This window comes from Palaemon carinicauda, chromosome 37 (genome assembly GCF_036898095.1).
Source record: "Palaemon carinicauda isolate YSFRI2023 chromosome 37, ASM3689809v2, whole genome shotgun sequence".
NCBI lineage: Eukaryota > Metazoa > Arthropoda > Malacostraca > Decapoda > Palaemonidae > Palaemon > Palaemon carinicauda.
The window spans coordinates 32,864,917-32,874,995 of NC_090761.1; the positions used below are offsets into that span (position 1 = coordinate 32,864,917).

The 10,079-nt window shown below is 45.7% G+C and overlaps 1 protein-coding gene across 1 annotated transcript in view; it reads left to right on the forward strand.

The window, feature by feature from the left end:
- Positions 1 to 9,483, forward strand: part of LOC137629259 (5'-3' exoribonuclease 2 homolog) — a 78,146-nt gene extending 68,663 nt beyond the window's left edge. Inside the window, exon 7 of the mRNA XM_068360520.1 lies at positions 9,379 to 9,483. Coding sequence (XP_068216621.1) covers positions 9,379 to 9,483 — 105 coding nt within the window. The remainder of the gene's footprint in view (positions 1 to 9,378) is intronic.
- Positions 9,484 to 10,079: the final 596 nt, after the last annotated feature.

Here is a 10,079-nt window from a genome sequence, read left to right on the forward strand (position 1 = left end):
TAACATAAACCAAGTTAGCAAAAAGTAGAATAATATCACTCGAAGCTTTCCTTTTCCCAGTGAAACCTGCTATGTTGATCCGTAGACTCTGCCATATGACGGACGGGACTAATAATATCAAAGAGGGTTTCTCATAATGTCCCGCTAAGTTAGGGTTACCCAGCGACAAAGGATCCCATTCTCATTATATTAGGACGTTAGTTCCGGGATATGGCCCAGGAATAGAGAACGGCAGGGATTAGAAGTATGGGATGTGTGTGCCTCTGTCGTTTATAGTTCTGAGAATCATTGCGGAGTGTTTGAGGTGTTTCGTCCTCCCTGTTTGTTTGTGCATACATACAAACCCATGTACGCACACACACACACACACATATATATATATGTATATATATATATATAACGGATTTTGAGCGAAGCGAAAAATCTATTTTTGGGTGAGATAGCCATGTCGTCCTGATGGAAGTTCCTATAGGGTAGCTTCCTAGGGTATATTACAACTACGGCGATATTCCCAGAGAATTTACCTTAAGGTACCAGAATTCTAACTCCTGGAGCGAGTATCCCTCGTGAAAGGGATATCGCGACATATCAGAGGACGTATTCTAGACACGTCACATGGCAATCTACGACCTGAACAGAGATTTCGTCTCGTAGGAGGGAGATTGACGAGATACGAATTCGGGAAAGAAAAAGGGGAGCCGCTCCCAAGGCTTCCCTATCCCCCGATTCGTATGCGTGCCTGGCGCCAATCCTGGCGCCATCTGTATTCCTTGTAGCGTACACGAGGTGCTACAGATACTGTATGTAGGGAGGGGTCCTACAGCCCTTTCTTAGAAAGGCAAGGGCGGGTCCATCAGGACGACATGGCTATCTCAGCCAAAAATAGATTTTTCGCTTCGCTCAAAATCCGTTTTTTGGGCTCAAGCCATGTCGTCCTGATGGAAGTGTACCAGAGCATTACTGTATCTGTGGATTCTCAGAACGTGCCGTACTCCCCGGAGGTATTTATTCCCGGTCGACTAGACCTAGAGACCTAAGATGTTACCGTTATACATCTTTTCAACTAACTATAAACTATGTTAGAGCTTCCTGCCCCCTACAGGGAAGAGTCCTACTAGACTCTGGAAAGTCTCGAAGAGTACATATATCTATGTATGAATACCAGGCAAGCTAATATAGTGGTCTCGCCCTATATTAAGTAAAGCATAGTTTGTATAGAACCACTGCGTCAATATATTGACCAGTAATCCGCACAATACTTGTATTGGACAAAGGTTTATATCCGCATAGGAAGAAACTAATAAAACCGCCCTCGTCCCTTTATGGGACGGAGTCCTCCCATTAGGGGACTTACATAAACCAATGCAACATAGCTTGCATAACAGAACAATTCTATCAGAATTATCCCAGATAAGATACATAGAATTAAAATGCTCAATTATACCAATAAATTGACACAGGTGAAAGAGACGCAAGGTTCTCAAGAACAAGTTTATTGATAGATAATAAACAGACAGGTTAACAACAAATATATATATTTATATAAAAGAGGGTAACCCAAAACTTTAAGCATAAGTATGATAGTAAACAGAACTTGTTTATCTGAAAGAAAAACCATTAAACACCACTTTAATAAGATACCAAGGTATCAAGTCATAAAAAATCTGTATTACAAATCAATCACATTAGCGTTAGAAACGCTTGGCACACATGTCTGAACTTATGCAAGGTTCACCTTTGAAAGAAGGAACAGTCTATATGGGCACTTGGTGCCCTCATTTAGTTTGTAGTACAGTATGTACCTACACACTCACCCTGGACTTAATCGTCCCAATTAAGACCACTGTTCCTCGCAGAGTTAAACAGTAGGGTTAACTACACGACCCACTGCTACCACAGATCTCTTAAGTTCCTCTACTTGCTTCGCATAGTGGCGAAAGAACACCCTGGAAGACTTCCAGCCCGTGTATGAACGAAGATGTTCAAAATCCATACAATTAAAGAAATTTAGGGATGAGGCAACTTTCCTCGGATCATGACCTGCGGGTGTACTGTCAGGATCCGCTCTGCGAATAAAATATGTCATTTTCGCTCTGAGTTGATTCAGAGATAAATTTGAGCCTGATGTTTCTCCCCTGAATAGTTGACTACCCTTGAAGTCTAAAGTTCTACGAAGATAGACCTTTAGGCATTCTACTGGACATAGAGATGCATCTTCTTTCAGAGGGCAGATTCTCCAGGGACCCCACCTGTTGGTGGGTAACTCATTCTTGGCGAGAAACGTAGGATCCGGAAACAGGTTCAGCTCCCCCCCATCCAGGAACTGAACACGACCTGCCTCTCTCGAGAGGGCTACGATCTCACTAACCCTGGCCCCGGACGCGAGTGCAAATAGGAAAATAACTTTTTGCGTCAAATCCTTTAACGCACATTCTTCATTGCTCAACAGGGAGGCGAAATGAAGAACTTTGTCTAAAGACCATGAGATGGGCTTTGGAGGTGCTGAAGGTCTGAGCCTAGCGCAGGCTTTCAGAACTTTATTAAAGATCTCGTTACCTAGGTCGATCTGGAAGGCAAATAAAATGGGTCTCATCAAAGCCGATTTACACACTGAAATCGTGTTAGCTGCCAATCCTTGGCCATGGAGGTGGATGAAGAAAGATAAGCAGAAGTCTGTTGAGATCTCCTGCGGATTCTTTGCCTTTACAAAGGCCACCCATTTTCTCCAAGATGACTCATATTGCCTTCTAGTCGATTTGCACTTGTATTCCTCTAGGAAGTCTATGCTGGCTTTCGAAATCCCGAAGCGCTTTCTCACAGCTAGGGCGAGAAAATCATGAGCTGCAGGGTCTGGGTTTTCTGTAATGAAGCGCAGACAGTCGACTTCTGGACTCGCTGGGTCAGAACTGGATGTGGTAGCGGCACGAACTTCATCTGTAGTTCCAACGCCAAGGGGAACCACATACTGTTCGCCCACTTGTGGGCCACTATTGCCGCTACCCCCTTGAAGGATCTCAGTTTGTTGAGGACCCTCAACAGAAGGTTGTGAGGAGGGAACAGATAAATCCTGGACCATCTGTTCCAGTCGAGGGACATTGCGTCCACTGCTTCCGCTAAGGGGTCCTCGTACGGGGACACGTACAGGGGCAACTTCTTGTTGTCTTTCGTCGCAAAGAGGTCTATTTGCAGTTCTGGGACTTGATTCAGAATGAAGGAAAATGATCCTGCGTCTAAGGACCATTCCGACTCTATCGGTGTGAACCTGGATAGAGCGTCCGCTGTCACATTGCGGACTCCTTGAAGGTGAACTGCCGACAGGTACCACTTCTTCTTTTCCGCCAATCGGAAAATGGCTAACATCACTTGGTTGAGAGGTGGTGACCTCGACCCTTGTCGATTCAAGCATCTCACAACCACCTCGCTGTCTGTCACCAATCTTATGTGGATCGAGTGACGCGGGGAGACTTTCTTTAAGGTAAGGAGCACTGCCATAGCTTCTAGAAAGTTTATATGAAAGGTCCTGAATAGCTTGGACCAAGTCCCCTGGACTTTTTTCCGATGAGAGTGACCTCCCCATCCCTCCTTTGAGGCGGCTGAGTGAATCGTCATCGACGGGGGAGGTGGCTGAAGAAGAACCGACTTCTTTAGATGTCTGTCTTGGGACCAAGGTCTGAGAAGAGTACGTAGCCGAGGCGGCACTGGTCTTCTCAGGTCTCTTCGCGCGTTTGATGCATACCTTCTCCAAACTCCGGTTGCATCCTTTAGCTGTGCTCTTAGCACTGGGTCTGTCACTGAAGCAAACTGGAGAGAGCCTAGTACCCTCTCCTGTTCGCGTCTTGATATCCTTTCGGAATCTAGAAGTCTCTTGACAGAGCCCGCTATCTCCTTCCTTTTCTTCATTGGGATGGAGAAACTGTGTGACAAAAGGTCCCAGTGGATTCCCAGCCACTGGAACTTTTGGGATGGAGAAAGTCGAGACTTTTTCTTGTTGATCTTGAAGCCTAGGTACTCTAGGAACTGGATCACCTGACTGGAAGCTTGCAAGCATTCGGTCTCGGATGCTGCCCACACCAGCCAGTCGTCCAGGTAGGCTACTACCTGAATTCCCTTTAGGCGTAATTGTTTGAGAGCTGCGCTCGCAAGCTTCGTGAAAATCCTTGGGGCTATGTTTAGCCCGAATGGCATGGCTCTGAAGGCGTACAGTTTCCGTTGTAGCCTGAACCCTAGGTAGGGGGAGAGTCGACGGCTGATTGGAATGTGCCAATAGGCGTCTGACAAGTCTATAGAGACTGAGTATGCCCTCTTGGGCAGTAAGGTCCTTATGTGTTGCAGTGTTAGCATCTTGAATTTGCAATTCACTATGAACTTGTTGAGTGGTGACAAGTCCAGAATGACTCTGAGCTTTTCCGAGTCTTTCTTGGGAACACAAAACAGCCTCCCTTGGAATTTGATGGACTTCACCTTTCGGATCACATTTTTCTCCAACAGTTCTTGAACGTACTCCTCCAAAATGGGGGTGGAGTGTTGGAAAAACCGAAGGCATGGGGGTGGAGTGCTGTACCAGCTCCAACCCAGTCCATTCTTGAGTAGGCTTTGGGCCCAGGGATCGAAGGTCCAGCGATCCCAAAATTTCATCAGTCTCCCTCCTACCGGTATCATTTCACTTGGACTGCCGTCCTGAGGTCTTGCCTCCCTGACCACGACCACCTCTGAATCCCCTTCCCCTTGAGGGGCGCCTAGACGAGCCTCTGGCTGCTCCTCTAGGTTTTGCACGAAAGGAAGAAGACTGTCCTTCGAACGTTGGGGCGAATGTGGTTGACTGACCTGGCACAGCCTGGGGTACCCACTGAAAGGCAGTCGGGGTTTGTGCCACTATCTGGGGCACTGGAGGCAAAGGCAATTGCAGTTGCTGTTGCTGTCTATAAGGCTTGGCTGGCCGAAATGGTAGCCTAGTCTTCATATTCTTCCTCTTTGGTTGAGGACCCTCATCCGGGGAAGATTTTCTTTTGATAGCCAGGCCCCACTTCTGGAGAAGGTTTCTATTCTCCACGGCGGCCTTATCAACAACCTCTTTGACCACATCGGTAGGGAAAAGGTCTTTTCCCCAAATGTTGGAGGAGATTAATTTCCTTGGTTCGTGTCTCACCGAAGCCCCGGCGAACACGATCTCCCTGCAAGCTCTCCTTGCCTTGATGAAGCCATAAAGGTCCTTCGTCACTGTGGCTAGGTGAGACTTAGCCACTACCATGAACATTTCATGGACCTTAGGGTCACTTGCCATTGTCTCAAGAGTGGTCTGATGAGACATTGAGGCAGCCAGTCTTTCTTTGGTCTCGAACTCTCTTCGTAAAAGAGATTCGGGCAGCTTGGGGAGGTCCTCGCCGAATTGCCGTCCGGCAATATCAGCCTCCAACTTTCCCACTGAGAATGTCAGATGGACATCCTTCCAGTCTTTGTGGTCCATAAGCAGAGCCAGCGACAAGGGTTTACACTCCTCCAGGGAGGGGCAAGGCTTGCCGGCCTCGACTGCCGTTAGGACAGCCGCAAACCCTTTTTTTAAAAAGGGGAAGGCTCTATCAGGAGAGGACACAAAAGAAGGGAGCTTCTTGCTCAATGCAACTACCTTCGAATTCGAGAAGCCCCTCTCTTTCATCGAGGATGAAAGTAGGGCTTGAGCCTTAGCGTGGTCCATAATAATGACCTCCTTCGGCTCTGTCTCCTCCCTTGAAGCTGGTTCTTTTCTCAGCCGGACATAGCAGTCCGGATATGATGCCTTGCTGGGCCAGAATTCTACCTCCTCTAGGGGAACTGAACCCAGCTTATCCGAGATGACGATCTTACCAGTCGTCATCGGCATGTGCTCAGCATACCTCCATGGGTTAGCATCTGAGCATATGGGAAGGTCTTTCACATTGAGCCTTTTCTGGGGCCCATGTGATTCTGCTAGGGACTGCATACGCAGTTCCATTGCAGCCGCCTTCTCCTGATTCTCCTTCTGCATTTGTTGGATCATTCCAACAATCGAAGAGAGGGCCTGTCCCAGTTCTACTGGGAGACCTGCCGATGTTGAGGGGATAGGCTCCGGCATCTGAACCGGAGTAGCCGACACCTCATCGACCTCATCCTCTACGACATCCGGGGTTTGAACTTGATCCTGACCTTCTGCCAGGAGGTCTTCTTCCAAACGTTCGTCCAGGTCAGACATCCTGTCACACAACTGGATGTCTTGCATCGCATCTGCGACTTCCTCGTCCACCTGGACTTGATCTTGAGGGATCTCCTCTTGAGGCTGGGGAATCACTGCCTCAGCTGATGCCTGGGGAAAAAGATACGCCCTCATCTTCTCACTTGGAAGATAAGGGCCAGAGGTGTTCTTATTGAAGCCCCTTACCCAAGTACGAAGCTTTTCCCTAGCTATATCCCTTGATTCCGCCGTTCTAGGGGAATCAAAAGCCTCAGTAATCAGGTTAGTGCATACAGTACATACCTGAGGGTCCCAATACTGGAGATCATCCTTGGAGACAGCGCATGCTGCGTGTCTCCTACAACACTCATGTCCGCAGAGGTTCTTGCTGCGGACATTGCAGAAAACATTTCCGCACTTCGGAGATTCCTCCTGTAAAGAGAAGAAATCTCCATGAGTATCAAGTGAACTATGTATCACTGGATATGCATAGTATAGCATAACAATTCATAAAGGAAAGACACACACTTGTGTTTCCCTCACAACCCATTGTTGCAGCCTTCCAGATAATAAAATCAAAATGGTTTATCTCTACTAGAGTAACCAATGCAAGGTTTCCAGAGGAAACAGGTGGAGCTCACACCTAGGCAATGATTTTAAAATCCTGGATAATAGACAGGGAAGAACTCTGCTTCTTGTCTGAGGGCAACAGCAAAGGGCTGTGCAAGAAAACACAATAGTGTTAGAAGATACAGTGCTGTACCTAAACCTTTACTATAGTTTTCTTCTTACTGTATATGCTATACAGAAGAATACTAGTACAGTATAGGAGGATGTGTGCCGGCCTGCCTTTGCCGGCCGGCACACACCACAACTAGCTTTAAAGTATACTACTTAACAGCTATAGGGCGGCAGCACTCTGGTTCAAATGCCTGTGCCGGCGGCAGCAACTGCCGGCCGGCAACAGCCAGTGTTGGCCGGCAATGACTGCCGGCCAGCAACTACACAAGGTAGTACCCAGCTGCCGGCCACACTCTTGGTGACCGGCAGACAAGGACTGACATAAGCCGGCCGGCAAAGGTACAAGACCGATGCCAGCCGGCAGCAAAAGAACCAGAAGACTACACCTGCCCGGCTGCCGGCCTCATAGTCCGGCAGCCGGGACAGGTACAGCACTAGAAGAAAATAGAATGGATGCCGGGATAAGAGTGTACACAACCCCCCAAGCCCGGCAACCGAAAGAGTGCATATAAGGAAGGGGAGAAACTTAATTCAGGCTTCCTTGATCAATGCTCTGCCGGCAGGCATGGATGAGGGACCAAGAGAGGTCCGGGCAGCACTCGAAAACATAAGACCCTTGCCGGCCAGCATCTCTGCCGGCCGGCAATGGGCTTAGTCAATTCCACATCCCAACCTATACTAGGTCCAGAAGTAGAATGACGTACAGTACAGTAATACCCCTGCCGGCCAGCTCTGCCGGCCGGCAAGGTACAGTACAGTAATGGCTAGGCCATTACGGAGATAGAGGGGGAAGGGACAAGAGGGTCCTGCCAACCTTGCTTTAGTGACAGATCACCCGCAGCCAAGAACTTTGTCTTAGCCTAAGGGAGATCTAAGGGAAAGGGCCAGCAATACTTGCCAGCTTCCAGAGCACCAAAGCAAGGAAGGCGTTGCTACTCCCAAGGGAAGATTTTATCCTCCCCCGAGAACAGCAACAGGACTTAGTCTGGTCGATCACAAAAGAAGGAATCATAACTTACAGAAACCTTCGGTAGTGACCTAAGGGAGCTAAGCTCCCTTTGTAAGTGTTAGGTCAGCGAGGGGGACTCTGCCCCAAGCCAGACAACACGGACTCAGACTAAAAACTCTGTTGTTCTGTCCCTCTTTGAACCAGACTTTGCTGGAACAGGAAGGTACAGTAACACCTTAGTATAGTTTTATCGAAAATAAATTCGGAAAAAACCACTTAGGGATAAGCCCAAGGCTTAAACAGAGGGAAAGGGATTGCATACCTTCTCCGAAGAAAAGAAAGCAACCGGGGAGTATGATAAAGTATACTAAGGCTCCATAAGCAATTAGCCTAGGCACCAAGAGAATCGATTACCTAATTCACCGAAACTCTCACGTATACAATCTTGGAAATATTCCACACAGTCTAAAATGTATAAAATATAGCCTAAAGCTTCAATAAAATTTTAATTACACTCGGAAAAACCAAAATCATGCATTAAGTACCAGGACCAAACGACTAGGCTACATGGCCTAGCGTAGGCCAGAATGGCGAATACTTCGCCAAATAATACTAAGCACGAAAGGAAATCCTATGTAAAGCTAAATAGCTAAAATTTATTAAGCAAAACAACCAGGAATGTCACTCTGACTAACTAATTTATACCTAGCGAGTGACAGTGTCCAGGACACCTCTGGTAGGCTACGGCTCTTGTATCAAAGATTAATCCTATTAATCACTCAAAATTTTACCAAGAGCCTACATTTATACATAACAGACACTATACTCAACTTATCCGAGGCCAACAAAGACGGAGAAGCCATGAAAAGCTGAATAAATCCAAGATTTGCGACAAAAAACAGGAAAAAACACCGAGTTGTTAAGCTACGCAAAAAGGAATACAGATGGCGCCAGGATTGGCGCCAGGCACGCATACGAATCGGGGGATAGGGAAGCCTTGGGAGCGGCTCCCCTTTTTCTTTCTCGAATTCGTATCTCGTCAATCTCCCTCCTACGAGACGAAATCTCTGTTCAGGTCGTAGATTGCCATGTGACGTGTCTAGAATACGTCCTCTGATATGTCGCGATATCCCTTTCACGAGGGATACTCGCTCCAGGAGTTAGAATTCTGGTACCTTAAGGTAAATTCTCTGGGAATATCGCCGTAGTTGTAATATACCCTAGGAAGCTACCCTATAGGAACTTCCATCAGGACGACATGGCTTGAGCCCAAAAATATATATATATATATATATATATATATATATATATATATATATATATATATATATATATATACACACACACACACACACATATATATATATATATATATATATATATATATATATATATATATATATATATATATATATATATATATATATATACCTTTATTAATAAATGAAACTAAAAAAATAGAAAACCATTTTAAACGATTATGTTGATTATTGTGTGATTGCAGATTCGTCTTGCAGAGTACAAAACCAGGAAAAATGAGAATAATCTATTTCCGAGGCAAGCGATTGGTTATCACTTACAAGATGGTAATTATAGCAATAAGGAATAAGGAGACGTTGAAACGAGAGAATTCCAAGGCTTTGCAATTTAAAGAGGGAACAGGTCACCTAACGTAACGCTCCAGCGATTGCAACTGATTTCCAGTCTTGACGTGTTATTAAGTAGTCTGGTTAATGTTTCCAGAGGACAGTATATCTTTCAATTAATAGGAATAGTTGCCAGAATAATTATGCTCTTTAATATGCATATGCACTTGACGTGAGCAAGTTTATTAGGAATGTTTCATGTAATAAAGCATCGTACATTTGCACAGAAGAGTCCCAAGTAGTCTCATACCTCCTTCATTCTCTTGGTGATTATTGAAGAAGCAGTTAGTAATGACTCTTCTGTCGTGTGAAAATTCGTGGAAAAACAATCAGCATCATGTCATTCCGTGTGTCGAATTGTTATCTGATAAAAGTCCATTAAGAATTAAATTGAAAAGAATATACATGTTGATTAAAACTACTAACTCGAGAACAACGGTTGCAACGAATGTTCTTTATTTTTTTTTTTTTTTTTTTTTTTTTTTTGTGGGCGTTTCTTATTCGTCTTTTTGTTTTACACATTTTTTACGAACAAACTGTCGTCTATATGACAGAGTAA